The sequence below is a fragment of the Electrophorus electricus genome, chromosome 18, assembly GCF_041902795.1.
Source record: "Electrophorus electricus isolate QZ-2024a chromosome 18, ASM4190279v1, whole genome shotgun sequence".
Classification (NCBI taxonomy): Eukaryota; Metazoa; Chordata; class Actinopteri; order Gymnotiformes; family Gymnotidae; genus Electrophorus; species Electrophorus electricus.
In genome coordinates, this window is record NC_137514.1 from 4,342,501 (window position 1) to 4,361,399 (window position 18,899).

At 40.8% G+C, this 18,899-nt stretch overlaps 1 protein-coding gene across 1 annotated transcript in view; it reads left to right on the plus strand.

The window, feature by feature from the left end:
- The window catches only part of gcgrb (glucagon receptor b), a 38,999-nt gene that overhangs the window by 13,717 nt on the left and 6,383 nt on the right, over positions 1 to 18,899 (plus strand). Inside the window, exons 2-11 of the mRNA XM_027031682.3 lie at positions 6,628 to 6,739; positions 7,400 to 7,490; positions 8,167 to 8,274; positions 9,116 to 9,210; positions 9,434 to 9,540; positions 9,761 to 9,920; positions 10,075 to 10,234; positions 10,392 to 10,452; positions 12,568 to 12,637; positions 13,168 to 13,256. Coding sequence (XP_026887483.2) covers positions 6,689 to 6,739; positions 7,400 to 7,490; positions 8,167 to 8,274; positions 9,116 to 9,210; positions 9,434 to 9,540; positions 9,761 to 9,920; positions 10,075 to 10,234; positions 10,392 to 10,452; positions 12,568 to 12,637; positions 13,168 to 13,256 — 992 coding nt within the window. The 5' untranslated portion in view covers positions 6,628 to 6,688. The remainder of the gene's footprint in view (positions 1 to 6,627; positions 6,740 to 7,399; positions 7,491 to 8,166; positions 8,275 to 9,115; positions 9,211 to 9,433; positions 9,541 to 9,760; positions 9,921 to 10,074; positions 10,235 to 10,391; positions 10,453 to 12,567; positions 12,638 to 13,167; positions 13,257 to 18,899) is intronic.

Below are 18,899 nucleotides of genomic sequence, written 5' to 3' on the forward strand. Positions count from 1 at the left end.
CACTTGCAGTAATAAATTCTGCTCAGCGTGATTGTTTTCAGGGAAGCTCTCAAGGCTGCATCTTAGCCGGGGTTTCACGGTGTGCACGTGCTGATCAACCGCATCACCTCACTCACTCTTATTCCCCCTGCTTGGATGTAGTTTGGTCTGGCTGTCTTGCGGGGCATGTCAGGGCAAAGGTCATGGCCTCCTGTGCTCAGGCTGTCCCAGAGCTGGACAGCACCTCCAACCGCAGTGAACACAGCAGGAAAAGTGATACAAGATGAGCTCTTCTCCTGAACTCTGAGCCATAGTCAAATGTACGTGTGTGTGTGTGTGTGTGTGTGTGTGTGTGTGTGTGTGTGTGTGTGTGTGTGTGTGTGTGTGTGTGTGTGTGTGTGTGTGTGTGTGTGTGTAAATTCTGACTTGTTTGCCTGCCTGAATGACCTCTGGAGGATTGTCGGTCTAATCAACTCATTAGTTGTGCTCCTCAGCTCTCTCTGCGGTTTCTGTGTCGCTTCATCTCCCTGCTCTGCTTTTCCTCAACTTCTTCGCTTCCTCTGTTCATCTTTCATCACTTTCTTTCCCATCCATAAATGTTTATTCTTCCAGGCTCCCCACTCTTCTCCGTAGTTCTGCACGCGAGTAATAGCGCTAAGAGTAGAGACTCAAACAGGGGAAGTTCAGGACTGGACTGTTGTTTGGTTTCTCTGGGGTTTTCCATAGCATGCTGGTTTGCCTTTTCTTTTGTCAGTGATCTATGTCTGTCATCCTCACCCTCACATGTTCTGCCAGAATTTCTAAGATTAAATGGAACTAAGTTAATTTACTCATAAACATCATGGTAGAAAAAAATGACGAAATGATCATGTAAATTTACAATTCCCTGCCATAGTCCCTGAGGTGCCTGGAAAAAGTCTAGTCTAATAGGAAATGAAAGATTCTGCATCAGCTGTTTCAGCGAATACAAAACTAGTAGAACAGGTAGAGCAAGATAGCTGCAACACCAATCACGTCCCACAGGGTATACATAATTTTATACTGGGAAACATTAAGGTCACTTTGGCTAAGCATGTGTGTCTAGTGCTATGAATACGAAAATGTCTATTCACTGTTAAATTTGATGTAAGGTCAATGTGAATGATCAGTCCAAAACTGATCTGTAGTATGAATACTCTCTGCGATTATACTCTTCCACTCTGTGGAAGGCTCTGGGATTTTATCAGGTAATGTTTGCGACATATTTTAATTCAGAATTTCACATTTCACCATAAAACACCACTGTTTTGAAACACTGTGAAACATGCATTGGAAAATTCTAGAATGTACTTCTTGCACTCTAGATTTCTTGTGGAACATGGGAGTCTTAAAATCACAGGGAGAACTTCTTTTAAAATCTCAGGGAGAATTTATTTTAAAATCTCAGAGAGAACTTTTAAAATCTCAGGGAGAGCTTCTTTTAAAATCTCAGAGAGAACTTCTTTTAAAATCTCAGAGCTTCTTTTAAAATCTCAGGGAGAATTTATTTTAAAATCTCACAGAGAACTTCTTTTAAAATCTCAGGGAGAGCTTCTTTTAAAATCTCAGAGAGAACTTCTTTTAAAATCTCAGGGAGAGCTTCTTTTAAAATCTCAGAGAGAACTTCTTTTAAAATCTCAGGGAGAGCTTCTTTTAAAATCTCAGGGAGAATTTCTTGCAAAATCTCAGTGCTTCTTTTAAAATCTCAGAGAGAACTTTTTTTTTTAATCTGAGGTAGATCTTCTTTTAATGCCCCAACCTTCAGTAACACCCCTTCAGTAGCCCACAATTAATTAAGTGAAAGAGACCACATCATTACCTTCAAACAAACAGCCTCAGGAATATTTAACACAGATGCACAGAGCAAAACAGGATGACTGATATTTGCAGTTATTAGAACCACATGGACAGCATGTTCCCATCTTGGACTGGGGTGGCAGTGAAAGTTTGCGGTAAGCCATGTATCGCCATTTTTCTCTGCCTTACTGTCTGTGCAGATGAACATGCGCTGCAGTCACATGGGTGCAATTTTTTGCCACTGTTGTGTTTTGACATAAATGGGGTAATGTCTTTCCTTGTTATTGGTTGAAGCATTTGCAGGTATTTTCAACTTCTGTTTACATGTATGGTCATGTGGGTCCTTACTGAGTTAATAAAGCCATTGGATTGGTGTTTATAGCTTGAATGCCAGTTTGTTTTCAATATTGTGTAGCATACAATATTGTATCGTGTTTCCAAAGTGTAAAGTTTCAAAATGGCCTTGTGACCATTGTGACCATTGTGACCATCCATCAGGCAAGAGTGGGTATTCTTAGATGAAGCCTTTGAATAAATAAATTAATATATAAAATACATTTTTACTTTTATAGGTGGTTTCTTTTCATGGACTTTGGCTCTGCATACCTTTGAACCGGCAGCCCTCATAAGAAAGCCAGATTTGTGGCACTCATACCTGTGTACATCAGGCAGGGCTACAAGGTTACCAGTCAACCATTTCTAAAACTTGCTCTACTGCTCTGTGCATACTGCTCTACTGCGCTGCTTGGTGAGTTTCAGCTTTTTTAACCAAGGCTGGTGCCATGAGCCACTATTACCTGACTGATAAACCAGTTTGAACAGAAGCAGAAGCTGCAGGACTGGAATGTACAGGGTAGAATATTCCTCAGCTTTGGAGATAAACTTTACTGTGTGTAGGATGTCAGAAGATGGGGAAGAGATCAGATTTCACGAATGAGAAACATAATATTAGCTTTATTACATGCAGACGTGAATATCAAGATTAAATCAAGAAAATATCTAGATTAAATCCAAGACTCATGTCCCCAATAAAAGACCATTTGTAGTCTGAATTGAAATTCAAATTTAATTTGAATTTAAATTGGAAAATGATTCATTTGGTATTTACCAAGCTGTGTCAAGGCCTAGAAACCTTAATTAGCATTTTAGCTTAATTTGGCTGGGTGAGGATCAGCAGTGTTGGCCTTGGCTAAGAGTGTGGGGACTTTAACCCAGATGACTGCCCCATGCCATGGGCCTGAGGTAAGACAGGCTGGGTGGACTCTCCCAGTAGTTAGAGACAGCCATTTCACACAAGCATGTCATCTAAATGACAAAACGTGTGAACGTATCTTTTCTTTAGCACAGACGGCATTATTTTCTGATGGGTCATTGAAGTGCACAGAGCTTTAGTCAGTGCTACAGCATTAGTTCTGCTACCCTGTTCATTTAATCAGCACCCCCAGCACTTACAGAAGTCACTAATACACATTTAATGAGAGTATTTAAAAATGCAGTGAACTAAAGTGCTTATGCAGACACTTGCGTTATGTCATTTTGTTTAAATAAATCTTGTGAACACACTTGCACACGTGCGCATGCACACACACACACACACACACACATACACACACACACACACACACACACACAAACACACACACATGCACACACACACACGCACACACACACACACACACACATGCACACATATGCACACATATACACACATGCACACACTATGTAATAAGTAGTAGTAAAAATGCCAGAATGTATTTACATAAGCTGTGCTATATTACTGCAAATGCATTTTATTGCTTTTTATTGACTCTATTATTTATTTTCACACAAGGATACTTCATTAGGAATTTAGTTTTAAGATTTTTTAAGATATAGTTTTAAACAATTTACTACATTTTTATATAATTTTCACTCACTACACATGCTTGTAACCCCCTGCCACATACCTTATCAGGGTTTTTCCTTGCATTCACCCATTGGAAATGTTCCCTAACACCAGCCACACTTATATGTACCATCCATTGCACATTTATATCAACAATAAGATCCTTAGTGTTGGATTTTGTATAAAACATTTTAAATGCATCAGCAAGGCGGGTGTCAGATCTAAACCCCTCCAGACCGAGCGCCCTGACATTTCTCTCATTCTGTCCTGTCACTGTTTTATCCCCTGCCAAGCTGTCTTTGAGTTATTACCATAAAACTCCCCCCGTCAGCTTTACCGTAGCCTGCCTTTCTTTATAACTCACCTCACAGCTTTTTAAATTCCCTTTGATAAATTTGCCTCACTTGAACACCTCTTCTGTAAAGGACTTTTAATCTATGAGGAATCCTGGGCTGATTGTGAAGAAATACCTTTATTTCCTTATTAGGGATTATACAGTTCATAAAAGAGTACCCTAATCACAAATCAGCTTAGTGAAGTCACCAATCAATAAACTCTTAAAAGACATACCAGTTTGTACAATTAAAGCAGACTTGTATTGTTCTCAGTCCAAACCTGGACTTGACGCTTCTGCCTCCTCAGCACAGATTCACACTGTGAACTACGCAGAATATACATCTGAATTAAAAGTGGATCCAGATTGATTTTAAAAAATCATTAAAAATACTGGGCAGAAAAGCTCCATATTCTGTGGGCTTGATACATTAACACTTCATTTTTAGGTGCGGTGCCAGTTGTACCGAATAGCCCATGAAAATACTGAAATCCCAAACACGATGGCTGTGCGACCACTGCACTGACACCTGCTGGTCACCATCAGCGCAGTGCCCATGATGTACAGCTCCTCACCAACGGCTCTGATTTAAAACCAAGCTGTAGGCCACGAGAGAATAGAGAAGAGGCAATGAGAGTGTGAGATAGATGGTCAGAGAGAGACAGAATCAGAGAAGCAGGTCCAGCCTGAGCAGTCCACAGCCGGTAATCCTGCAGCTGACCCATGGCCTGGTTGAAGCCTGCAGGGTAGGGTCCTCTCCCGCTAGCATGAAGGCTGGATGGAGGATGAACGGCAGCTGAGTGGAAGCACTGTGGGGTCACTAAACTATTCATTCACATTTTCAGAGTGCATTACAGGCTCCTTAAACCATGGCAGAGGTAAAAAGAGAACTGATCACAGCTTCTGGATGCTCTATATTAATAACTAAGAAAGCACTACACATCTGTCTTTCTTACCTGTCTCTCTTACCTGACTCTCTTACCTGTCTTTCTTACTCATGCATTTCTTCTCATCTTTTTCTTTCTTAGTTCAGATCAGTTCAGCAGTGTTTCATTGGCATAAGCATGGGCAAGATGCCACAGATCTGGCTGCTGGCAGATTGTTTCCACTTCCCAAAAGATATGGAAGTGTATCCCTCCCTGTACAGCAGTTTACTGTATGGCAATTACTTGGTAGAGAGATTGAATCGTGTGTGTGTGTGTGTGTGTGTGTGTGTGTGTGTGTGTGTGTGTGTGTGTGTGTGTGTGTGTGTGTGTGTTTGTGTATAATCATGCTGTTCTGGTGTCAGATCAGAGTTAAAATAATGTCATTGTAACATCAGCTAACCACACACCAGGGTCTGAGGAGGAAGGTGATTATAGCAGCATAGCTGATACTTGGTTTACATTGGTACATGTAGGATGTCAGCATTCATATTAGATAACAAACACACATAGTCCTTCTCATTTCATGGATACGAGGTATGTACAGGCGCATATGTTTGTTTGTGTGTGTGTGTGTGTGTGTGTGTGTGTGTGTGTGTGTGTGGGTGTGTGTGTAGGCTATAGGCTCGGTCATATTATGCAGTAAGTGTTAGCAAACTGTATATGTTAAAAAGACACTCACAGGTGTACGCGCGCGCGCAGACACACACACACACACACACACACACACACACACACACACACACACACCTGTGTTTATAAAGGAACCCAGCCTTGATGGAGTCCAGCACTGTGGAACTGTGACTGGGACAGAATGGAATTTGAAACGTTTTAGCCAAAAATGTTTCCAAGTTTAAGGGGTTTTTTGCAGAAACGTTTCAGATTCCGTTCCGTTCTCCAACTTCGAGACTGAGGCCATCGCCAAGGAAAATGCAGCATCAGAGTGACATCATTATGATGTCAGCCATCAACTGGAACCCCATTGGTACAGTCCAAACAGCCTTCATGTCTGTGGGTGTGACTCCGAGCTATGTCTCTGCTGGATCCAGGCTACTGAGTATATTGTAGGGTTCTGGATGGTTTTGTGAGCTGTGTGTGTGTGTGTATGTATGTGTGTAAGTTCATGTCAATGTGGGAAATCTTCATTTTGGTGTCCTCCTCTCCTGAGAGAATGCATTTGCATGTGCATATGCTACCCCCACCCCCACCCCACCCCCACACACACTTTTAATGCACTTTCTGTAAAGTGATTGCATGCCAGATTGGGAGGACGACAATGGTCTGCACCATTCATAAATTGTACTGCACTGATGGAACTATGGTCTCCATCACATTGTTTTGTTCATAATCCTTCTGTTTCCTCTCACCATGGTGCATTTGTGTGTGTGTTAGGTGCACTCTCCTCTAGGTGTGTGGTCCAGCAAAGCTCTTTCTGTTCAGTTAATCCCCGACAGCTCTTTAGCCTATAAGCCACTAGTAGCTATAATGGAGCAGGAATGTCTGCTCTGAATAATCAACACCTGCTATTAAACCTATTTATTGCATTACTAATATATAATCATTTATTTTTCTTGCTGTGGATCTCACTCTTCTCACCCTGTCTGTCTTGTTCACTCTCTCTCTCTCTCTCTCTCTCTCTCTCTCTCTCTCTCTCTCTCCTTCTCTCTCTCTTTCCTTCTGTCTCTCTCTAGGTGGTATGGTGAGGCTTTCTCCCTGCATGCCCTCTACCCAGCTACACACAAACACTAAGGGATGTCCATGTGTCTGCTCCTGCTCCTAATAGCACTGTCCTCACACACACAGGTAACAGCGAGCACACACACACACACACACACACACACACACTACAGAGGTGAAAGCAGAAGATAATCAACAAAAGAGCACGCCTCCACACAGCCACAGAGCACACGCCTCCACACAGCCACAGAGCACACGCCGCCACACAGCCACAGAGCACACGCCTCCACACAGCCACAGAGCACACGTCGCCACACAGCCACAGAGCACACGCCTCCACACAGCCACAGAGCACACGCCTCCACACAGCCACAGAGCACACATTGCCACACTTCCACTTGTATGAGAAGCACATAAATCAGCTTGCTCTGATTTTCAGTACATCTGATACAATGATAGCTTCTAATGATAGCTTCTAATATAACTTCTTAATATTTTTTTCAATTGTATTTAATGTGTTTTCTTATTCTAAATTGGAGTAACTACATAAAAGGCTTGACAAAATGTATTTCATTATGTAGGGTGGGCTTGCTACTGTCAGATAAATATAATAAATGACCCATTATGAAGAAAGTCTTTGGGTATTGTGTTTTACGTTGTCAATCTAGCACAGTGACTCGTGACTCTGCCCTGTGTGCGTGTGTGTGTCTGTGTGTGTGTGTGTGTGTGTCTGTGTGTGTGTGTGTGTGTGTGTGTGTGTGTGTGTGTGTGTGTACGCGTGCGCAGGTGTCCGTGGCGCTGAGGAATTTACTAGAGCACTGGGCGAGCTACAGGAATGAGTGCATCCAGAGCTTCAGGAATAGCCCACCTGCTGCAGGCAAGACACACAATTCTTCACACACACACACACAAACACACACACACACACACAATACTCAGTGAATCAGTCTGTTCCTACATGATGACAATGGTCAAAACCTGATACGTACCTTGAATACTTCAAACCTCAAGTATGGCTCTGCATGGAACATTATCCTTCAAGTATCATGAAAGTCAGGCATCAAGACTATTCACTTCCACTGGTTGTCTGGACAGCAGAGCCCCTTGCTGTCTTCAGTCTGCAGACTAAAGACTTATCTGGCTATTTAAATATTTAAATGACCATTGATCCTGCACCTATGTTGAGTAACTAAAACTCTAGAGCTTATTGCCTGGTATTGTTCGAAATTGCACTTATCGTTGTGTGATAGGTATCAGCATTGATCCCTGTATATCAAAAGTATTCTACTTCAATGGTATATTGAACTCTAACCTACTGTACTGACTAAGATACATTCAATGAGTTGCTAGAAGTGCTTCTAAATAAAAGCGTCTGCTAAAAACTAAAAATGTAAATGTAAATACCTCCTCACACACACAACTCCAGCTCACTCAGACACAGATACATACATCTTAACTCAATAGGTCACGTGCTGTGTTCTTGCTCTCTACAGCAGTCGGCAGTGCCACACACGGCCAGGTGCCGTCTGACTGTATGCGTGTTTCTTGTCCAGGTATGGTGTGTAACAGGACATTTGATAACTACGCATGCTGGCCCGATGGCATGCCAGGGTCCGTCGTCAACGTGTCGTGCCCGTGGTACCTGCCGTGGCATCAGAATGGTGAGGCTCGCTGGCGTCGTGTGAAACACTGAGACCCACCACTAGGGGGAGGTGTGGGTCACCCTCGCGTTCCTTTACATTTCAGGAATCGGTTTATGCTTTTTGAAACTAATTGAAAACTAACTAACAGAATTTAATTGAGTCTGTAGACTCACATTCATCTTCTCTGGGAATTTGCCCACACCAGTTGTTTTTATGATTTACATTTGGACAAAGACCTCTTGGCACTTCCCACAGTGGTTATGAAAAGCTTGTGCATGGTGGGTAAGTCTGTGCATGGTGGGTATATCTGGACATTGTAGGCACTTCTGGGCATGGTGGGTACGTTTACACATGATGGGAATATCTGGGCTTGGTGGGTATATCTGAGCATATCTGGAACACCAGGCAAGACATATGTATCAGAGCTCAGAGCTCAGCTAGGTCTGTAATTGAACCCACTTAAATAGGTCAGTTTCTGACCTCAGAGCTTTAAATGAAATGAACAGTGATGAATAATCTTATGAAAGATCATCCCTATGGATTACCGCCAGTGCTATTTAGTGTATTTAGAATACAGCATCGTCTGTCTGTAGAGGTTATTTTGGGTCAGTAGGTAGTGCAAAGATGTGAAACTACCTTGTAACACTGCACAGTGGAGATGTGAAACTAGCTTTAGGATGTGGAACACTGCATCATAAACCACACGATTAAACATTTACACACATGATCGATCTGTCACATGTCAGGGGAGGAATATCTGAATGGGCTGCATTTTTCATTTGTTTTCTTTTGTGTGTGTGTGTGTGTGTGTGTGTGTGTGTGTGTGTCTGTGTGTGTGTGTGTCTGTGTGTGTGTGTAGTTCTGCAGGGGCATGTGTATAGAGGGTGTGGCACAGATGGTCAATGGGCTGTCAGCAAAAACACCACTGAATGTGAAGAGAACAATCCTGGAATAGTAAGATATCCTGAATGTGTGTGTGTGTGTGTGTGTGTGTGTGTGTGTGTGTGTGTGTGTGTGTGTGTGTGTGTGATTAGTTTTGTGATTAAAGATAATTCTTTTTCTTCTCTTCTTCTTAGTAAACTGAGCTTGAATAATAATGAGAGCTACTATTAAAGGTACTAACACACTCATTTCTCTTTCTCTGTCTCTCTCCCTCTGTCTTTTTCTCTCTCTGTAGAGGGAATATGGGCAGATCCTCAGTAAGTTCAGAGCCATGTACACAGTGGGATATTCCCTCTCTTTGGCAGCACTGGTCCTAGCACTGGCCATACTGGTCACCTTTAGGTAGAAAACACATGCACACACACACACACACACACACACACACACACACACACACACACACACACACACACACATACGCCACAAAAAACATACACAAATACACACACAATATGCATCTATGTTGTTATATATACACACAAACATATTGTAAGATCATACAGTGTAGAGAATTGCATGTTAGGGTAGCACTTCAATGTTCCTTTCCCACGATGCTCTGAAGGAAGCTGCACTGCACTAGGAACAATATCCACATGAACCTGTTCACCTCCTTCATCCTGCGGGCCATCTCCATCCTGGTCAAAGATGGCCTTCTGGACATTATAAACAATGTCCACATGGAACATCACCCATATGAGGACCACAGCTATGTCAGTGACAAGGTACACACACACACACACACACACACACACACACATGCACACATACATACTTACACGCACACACACACACACACACACACACACACACACACACACACACACACACACACACCACACATACTTTTACTTTTCTGTTTTTATTTGTACTTCTCAGATGGTGGCTGGATGTCGTACTGCTATGGTAATGATGCAGTACACTGTCATCGCTAATAACTACTGGCTACTTGTAGAGGGTTTGTACCTCCATAGTCTTCTGGCCATAACAGTGTTCTCAGAGAGGAAGTACTTCTACATATATCTTTGCATTGGATGGGGTAAGTATGTGTGTGTGTGTGTGTGTGTGTGTGGCTGCTAATTAGTGAACCATAGGTTTATCAAGCTTTTTGACTGATCCACATACTTGTGATATGTGTGGTTTGAAAGTGAGCCTTTTGATTGGCCTGTGTCCTTTGCTCCTTCTTTGACTGACAGGTGCACCGGTGATATTTGTGTTGCCGTGGGTGACAGCTAAGTACCTGTATGAGAATGAACAGTAAGTGCTGGACTCTGACTTTCATGCTTGTGTTGTGAGGACAAAGCCCTGGCCCCTCTGTGCAGCTGGGCTTCTCTGCAGGTGTAATCCTGCTAAATCGCTGAATCAAAATTGAGCAGATAAGAGCAGCTGAAAGCATGATTTATATTAATTATCATTAAACATAGTGCTCGTCATGAAAGTAAAGACAGCTCATACTTCCATGGAGATGGCTACAGACTTCATACACATGGGCTAATATGCTTATACTTATTCTGTGCCTACTGAAGTTAGAGGCAGTTGCCATGGAGCTGTTTTATTATTGATTTTGTTTGTAATTAATTTTACTTTTTTATATACACCAATCAAAACTTTACTGTAGCTCTTTTCATTGAAACAGCACTATTTAGCTTTTATCTGGAAAATTTAAGATACACAAGAAAAGCAAAAAGGGAAGAACACTCACTAAGAAAAATCAGAAATCTGATAAATCAGAAACATCCAGTGGTTTGTAGAAGTTTAATGTACAGCTCTGCTGGAAGAGTCTTAGTTCAGTACATTCCTATCAAACTGTTTCATCAACCCAACCACTTTGGTTATATATGACCTATAATGGTCAAATAATTGTTTTACACCGTTGATCCAATAGGAATTTTTTTCTCTTTTCAAAAACCAAAAGAAAATGGCACTGTCACTGTCAACAGATCAATATGTGGCATATAATTTTACTCATGTAAAATTGAAACTGAGCCATGTTGGCTTTTTGTTAAGAAAGCTGACTTCCCACCCAAAACAAGAAATGAATTGCCAGCTAAGCAGCCCGTACTCTAAATGCCCCAGTTTCTGGCTCTGGGGGACGATGCAACGACACACATACTAACTCAAGCACTGTAGATGAGGAATAAACTGTGTGTGTATGGATCAGAGATCACTGTCACCTGTCATTTAGCACCAAATACAGCTAGTCATAGTTCACCAAGTGAAACCAGGAACCAAAAAGAAATGTTAACTATGTTTTTTTTTTTCCCCAATGGAGGGCAAATTAATACTAAATTGTGAGCCCATTATGGCCTGCTTAGAGTATATGTTCACTAAAGCACATATTCATGTAAAAAACACAGGTAAACCATTGCATTAAGGTGTAATTTATGCACACATGAAAACAACGCACATACACAACAATCCATCTGTATTTAAAATACCAGCTCGGTTGCCAAGCTTTTGTTGCAAATTGCATTCCATCTAAATAATAAGTAAATAATCAGACTTGCATTCAGTTTGAATATAACCTGTAAAGTGTGCATTCAGAACTTGTTTAGTGCCTTTTATCTAGTAATTACACCTGCATTCATATTTCTGTGTGCCTGGAATTTATGAACGAGACCATATTCTTTATAATGAGATTTTAATGTACATTGCTGCCTACACTATTAAGCTGGGGCCAGTTTTTTTAACAGCTTCAAAGCATCAGAGTTGTCAGAGCAGAGAGAGAATGATGACAAGAATGTTGACAGGAAGATAGAGTAAGCATCTTGTGGAATGCTATCTCTAATAATGCTTTAGTGGAAGGGGTCTCATTCCCACAATACAAAGCATCAAATACTGATATGATATTATCTACTATACCTATTTAAGTCTGTGTTATTGCATTAACACAGGCACTGTATAATAATACAAGTGCATTTACACAGGTACATTAACACAAGCGCATTAACACAGGTATATTTACACAGGTGCATTAACCCAGGTGCATTAACACAGGTATATTAACAAATGTGTATTGACACAGGTGCAATAACACAGGTGTATTTACACAGGTGCATTAACACAGGTGCATTTGCAAAGGTGCAATAACACAAGTGGTACATTATAAGCACACACTATACTAGTGGATGCCTTTTCTGACTTACTGCTATTCTTTCCAGTACATTGGATGTGGATGTAACTGGAGGAGTTGTTAACATTATGGACTCAGTCATTCAGACACACATTAACATTGAACCACCGTGCTTCAGTTAAAATGTGGCAGTCATTGCATGAATAATGACTTTTTAATCTGAACTCATATGTACTTTATGTACAGTAATACAGATTGTGATCCAGGTTAAAGCTGTTTGTATTGTGTTGCATGTGCAGATGCTGGGAGAGGAACATAAACATGGGGTACTGGTGGATAATCCGTTCCCCCATTATCTTTGCCTATCTGGTGAGACACACACACACACACACACACACACACACACACACACACACACACACACACACACACACACACACACACACACACACACACCTGTAACTATGCACAATAGGATATTCTACATTTTTTGCAGATCAATTGCTTTCCAACAAAATGCATCTTTGCTGATGTGTTTTAATGGCAAGTTAGTTTAATGTCTGCACTACTGTTGTTTTTTTTGCACATTGCCAAAGTGAAAGTAAAGGGGAACTGAGTGGAGACACTCCTTTAGCCAACATGGCCACACTGCATTCACTGTATTAGTCTCAGAGAAGGCATCTGTGCAAACACACACACACACACACACAAACACACACACACACACACACACTTATCTTCCTCATCCTTGCAAAGTGCACACTACACACATGGGAAACAACCATGTAAACATTCATGTAAACATTTATGTAAATATGATTCCATCTGCTTGTGTGAGTAATGTGGCTTATAAATCAGATTTGATCTTTTTATTCTACTTTCTCTACTCTCTCAAACAGATTAATTTCTTTATATTTATTAAAATTATAAAGATCCTGATGTCCAAATTAAAGGCTCATCAAATGAGGTACACGGACTATAAATTCAGGTAATATATATTGTATATCTAACTACATATAATGTATACATTAAACATTTATTTAACGAGCAAGAATGTTTCACAATCATATGATGTCAGTAGGATGTAATTATATATTTTCTATCTGCCAATTAAAGGAGATTGTTTATTGTTAGTTAAAAACAATTGGATATCGATGATAATAATTTATGTTTGATCAGTTATGCATTCATATTTAATTTATATTGAACTGAATGCAGAGATTGGTCATGTTTGAGTGATGGAACATTTTTTGTTTTTGAGTGTTATGTCACTGCTTTTATTTCTGATTGGATGAAACTTGATTAGTTTTAATGAGTCAGTTTTTGTTCTGGAAGCTACATAGTTTTTGACCTTATGCTAGGCAACCTACTTTAAATGTTTTCTTTTTCTGTCAGTAAACATTGCTCTCTTGCTCACGTTTCAAATATGTGTGTTGTTTGACATGTGGTGGTACAACTACAGCGAATAATATAGAATGCTACTACATTCATAAAAAAAACTTGCTAGCTCTACAGAGCCATTTTGGAGTATACTATGCTGTGTAGAAACATCACTAGCAGATACTGTGGGGAAAAGGGAGCAAGATGTTACATAATTAATCAGACAAATGAGATGAAAGGTGTAACCCCCAGACGTATTTTCCAAAACAAGGTATCGAAAATTCTTGATGTTGTTTGTGTGTATTATGTTGAGAAGATGTAGTATGTACTTCTGAAAATTAGCAAGTTCGGAACGCGATAAGTTGACTAATATATCCGTGAGAGTACGTAGCAAGCTGTGATTCAGTCAATGTGGAGTTGTAGCCATTATTGGAGATGTTTTCATTTGTTTATTAAAGGTGACTTTGAAACGCAGTTCTTTTAAAACCTTTGAATGCAACAAGCAATTACTTACAAATGATAAGATGGCTGAAAAGAAACAGATGTATATAGGGTGCAATGGAGTGTGGAAGGTTATGCAAACTAACAGAGAAAGTGTTAGAAAAGAAATTGCAAAGAAGTATTGCAATGATGAAAGTTAAGAGCTCTGACAAATAAAATATATGAAGTAGAAACAATGAGTAAAGCTCAAAACTTAAAAAGTGCCACACAAAATGGCATTCATTAGAAATTTTATGAAAATGATTCAAGACTGGATTCCTTGAGTCCTCATTACGAAAAGTGGTAGCTGGCCCCAAGATACTATAAAATCAAATTACAGTGTCTCTAAAGTTGGAGTCAACAATGTTGCACATGCCTGTCTGTGTGGATCTCAGGTAAGCCGCTTGTCGGCAGCATCTCGAGTTTCGTCAACGTGGGTTAGACCAGAGGCAGAGTGTGCAGCCCTGCTTGAACTTTCTGCGGCACTGAAGAAAAAACAATCACTTCAGTTTGAAATGTCCCAAATTAATGTTAAAAAAGAAGAACTTGAGTTAGAAACTGCAGTAGCTGAAAGCAGAGCAAATTAAAAGTTCTCAAAGAGTGTGAATAATTAGAAGATTGTTTGAGTAGCCGTGCACTAGTACAAAGTTACAAGGCGGGAATGCAAAGCAGGAAAGAACCAGCATTTTACTCTCTGAACCAGTCAGTGAGAACCATCTTGCACAATCACAAACACTGCACTCTCAAGCACCAAAAGTTACTCAAGACTTCACTTGTGACGCTCAAGTGAACAGATATGACGACATACTAATATCATGCAAAAATAGAATCTAATCACAGTTACCCATCTCAGCTACCAGCATAGGACATTCCTGTGTTGAAGAGCAATGCACTGCAGAACTGATCCTTTATCAGAACATTTGAGCACTCAGTAGAACAGAAGACAGACAAATCACACTTCTTGCTGTGCTCTCATGCCCCCTAGCAGAGGCTACAATGAAGTAAAGTGACTACTTCATAAACACTATGAAGATGAATTAACCTATAACGCTATAAACTGGACACAAATGAAGTCTTATGACAGGAAAGTTTTAAGTGCTTATGCAATGTTTTTGGTTGGAAGTTGCAACTCTGTTGAAAACTGTTACGTCCCTGGATGCTAAGAATGCTGTGCTCCCTTTCTAATGACTCCAGTCCTGATGTGTTCCAGTTCGGTACTTGAATACAACTGCTACCTCCTGGCTCCTCACTACTAATCAAAATGGCCTATATATGGACCAAGTTGGATGACTGAAGTTGGCTTCTTATGGCTCAGTGTTATTAGCGCTTGTTATGCTTTTTTAGACTTGTCTCTGTTCCCCTGTACCCTGTTAGCTTGGTAGCCGTTAGGTTTCTGTGTTTGCTATCCCTGTTCTTCTTCTGAGAGTTAACCTTATGTTTGTGTCCTCCCAGTTCCCATCTTGCTGAATGTTTGTGCGAGCCCTGTGTGAAGACCTGTAAATAATTGTAAATATTATTGGTTGTTATTATTGGTGCCTGTTTGTTTGGGAATGGGGTTTGTGTCTGTTTTCCTGCTAGGGAGTTAGAGTAGGTTTGTATTTTTTTTTTTTGATTGAGGGAAAATAGGTCTGAGATTTGTTGTAGCGTGGGTTTTGTTTGTTGTTTTGGTATTGTAACCACTCCTGACGATTCACCAGTGTGTTCTTCTGAAAGTTGAAAACATCACTTTGCCAAATGGGTTCTTTTTTCCATACTACAGCTGTCTCAGTTAATCAAATTACTCAGTGTTGCTGTTATGACCACGCTGCCTAGACTGGAGTTGTAACAAGACACATAAATTTTTGAAGATATGGACAATCTTAACAACTTATGTCCAAATTGCCCAACAAAATGAAGGAAAGTTGTCATGATGAAGCGTACGATATCAAACAGAGAGGAGGCAAAAGAGTCAGGTATGCTGATTTAATGACTTACAAAGACCATCAAGCTAAAATAACAATGGGCCCCTGCTTTCATAATATAACAGACACTCATCCAAATATAATTGGAAAGACTGATCGAAAGGAGAGACATCTTGTGAAAAGAGAGGTTTGAAGGAGCAGTTTCACAACCAATGTTTCTGCTTAAAACAAAAGGCTTCAAGGAACATGGGCAAAGCCATTGAACTCAAGCAAACCAAGAAGCACCTTTGAGAAGCCATGTTTGTACTGTCAGCAATCTGACATCCTAGTGTCATCAAAATCAAAAACCAGGCAAACCAACACAATTACTTCTCAGCACCATGGGTCAAGACAAACAAGGTGAGCAGAAGCTCATTAACAGTTATGTGATAACAGATTTGGAAGTGTGCTGGCTGGAAGACACCAAGTATACCTGTCCAGCCTGAGAATATACCAAAACAATCAGATATCCAGAGGTAGCCCTATCTTAGTGAAGTGCACTTACCAGAATTAGAAGCAGATATAGGCCACCTTGTTAGTGCAAACTGTGCAATGGAGCCATGGCATGTCACCAACAGTCAAATCGGAGGCCCTTATGCATTGAAGACTGCCATTGGCTGGGTTGTGAACGGGCCCATAAGGAAGGAACTGAAAGAATAATAATTGCTTGAACTTTCTGAGCTAGTTTGCTCAGAAAGTTCAAGAAGAATCCTGGATTCTTTGAAGATTACAACGGCATTGTGGACACCATTATTAACAAAGGCTATGCTGTCCAGCACACTAGTTGAACCATGATGACAACAGAGTGTTCTATATACCACACCACAAGGTATATCACCCGAACAAAAGAATGTTGACAGTGGTCTTTGACTGTACAGCCACATTTCTGGACTGGTCTCTGAACAGTGAATATTACAAGGCTCTGACCTGTCCAGTGTGTTAGTTGGTGTTCGTTTAAGATTTTGAGAGGAGCCAATAGCTATGATAGCAGACATTGAGTCAATGTTCTATAAGGTGAAGGTGCCTGAAGATGATGCAGGTCTCTTTGTTTTCTTTGGTGGCCCAATGGCAATTTGAACAAGCCACCGAGTGTTGCCTCATATGTGCTGTGAAGAATAGCTGAGGATCACAAGTCTGTTGCATCACCAGAAGCTGTCCAGACTATCCTGTACAATGTCTATGTAGATGACTATTTGAAGAGCGTATCTACAGAAGATGATGCAGTAACCTTGGCTAGTGATCTTCGTACTTTGTGTGCCAGTAGAGGTTTTACTTTAACAATGTGGATGAGTCATAGCAGAAAGATATTGATGTCCATCCCAGAGGTACACAGAGCCAGTGAGGTAAAAGATCTGGATCTAAGTTATGATACCCTACCAGTTGAGAGGGCTCTAGGTGTACAGTAGGATACAGAAACAGATTCTTTCATCTATAGCATAAAGCTTCAAGAGAAGCCAAGTGAGCAGATAAGGTATTTTATCCATTGTTAACTCCAACTATGACCCCTTCAGCTTCCTGGCACCAGTCATCTTGTCCGCTAAACTCGTGTTGAGAGATCTTTGTAAAGAACATTTACACTTACATCTACATTTACAGCATTTAGCAGATGCTCTTATCCAGAGCGACTTACAAAAGTGCTTTGTCATTTACTCATAGAATACATCCTAGCCAGTACAGCAGGTTAGAGTCCAATATACCAATGATCCAGAATACTGTAGAAATACAGGGATCACTGTTGATGCCTAGAAGTACAAATACATAAGGTCTAGCTTAAATAATGATAAGTGTAATAAACAATAAGCGCTAGAGTTTGTTAATCAACATAAGTGTAGTAAACAATAACCTACAATAAGTGCTAATTTAGTCAGTCAATATAGGAGCAGGGTCAGTTATCCTTTAAATATTCCATGAATAGATGGGTCTTCAGTCTGCATTCAAAGACTCCAAGGGTCTCTGCTTTCTGGACAGCAAGTGGCAGTTCATTCCAGCATCTTGGAGCCAGGAGAGAAAATCGTCTTGATGCTTGTCTTCCATGAGACCTGAAGCACAGTATTTCAAGCCGAGCTGTACTTGAGGTTCAAAGTACAGATCGGCTTTGATCATTGACCTCATATATGAAGGGGCTGGTCCATTTATGGCTTTGTAGGCAAGCATCAAGGTATTAAATCTGATGTGTGCAGCTACTGGAAGCCAATGAAGGGAGTGCAACAGCGGAGTAACATGTGTGAACTTCTGAAGATTGAAGACCAGTACTGTTGCTGGATTCTAGACAAGTTGCAGAGATTTGATGGCTCTTAGAGGAAGACCAGCAAGCAGCGAGTTGCTGTAGTCTAGCTTTGAGATCACAAGAGACTGCACAAGCACTTGGATAGCTTCCTGCAAGAGAAAAGGCCTAATCCTTTGTATGTTACAAAGGAGAAATCTGCAAGACTGGGTTAGATTTGAAACATGAGTTGAGAATGACACCTAGTTGTCCAAGGTTATTCCCAGGCTACGGGCAGCTTCGGATGGTGATACCAGGGAGTTCTTCAAGGAAACTATGAGGTGATGGTAAGGGTTGGGAGTGCCTGGGATGTACAGAAGCTTGGTTTTACTGGGGTTGAGCTTCAAATGGTGGGCTGTCATCCATGGTGCAATGTCAGTCAAACCTGCTGAGATACATCTAAAGACCTGCGTGTGAGAGAGTGGAAAAGAAAGAAATAATTGAGTGTCATCAGCATAGCAGTGCTAGCGAAACCATGAGAAGATATAATATCACCAAGAGAGGAGAAGGGGGCCTAATACTGAGCCCTGTGAAACACCAGTGGAGAGTCTACACAGTTTGGATGTGG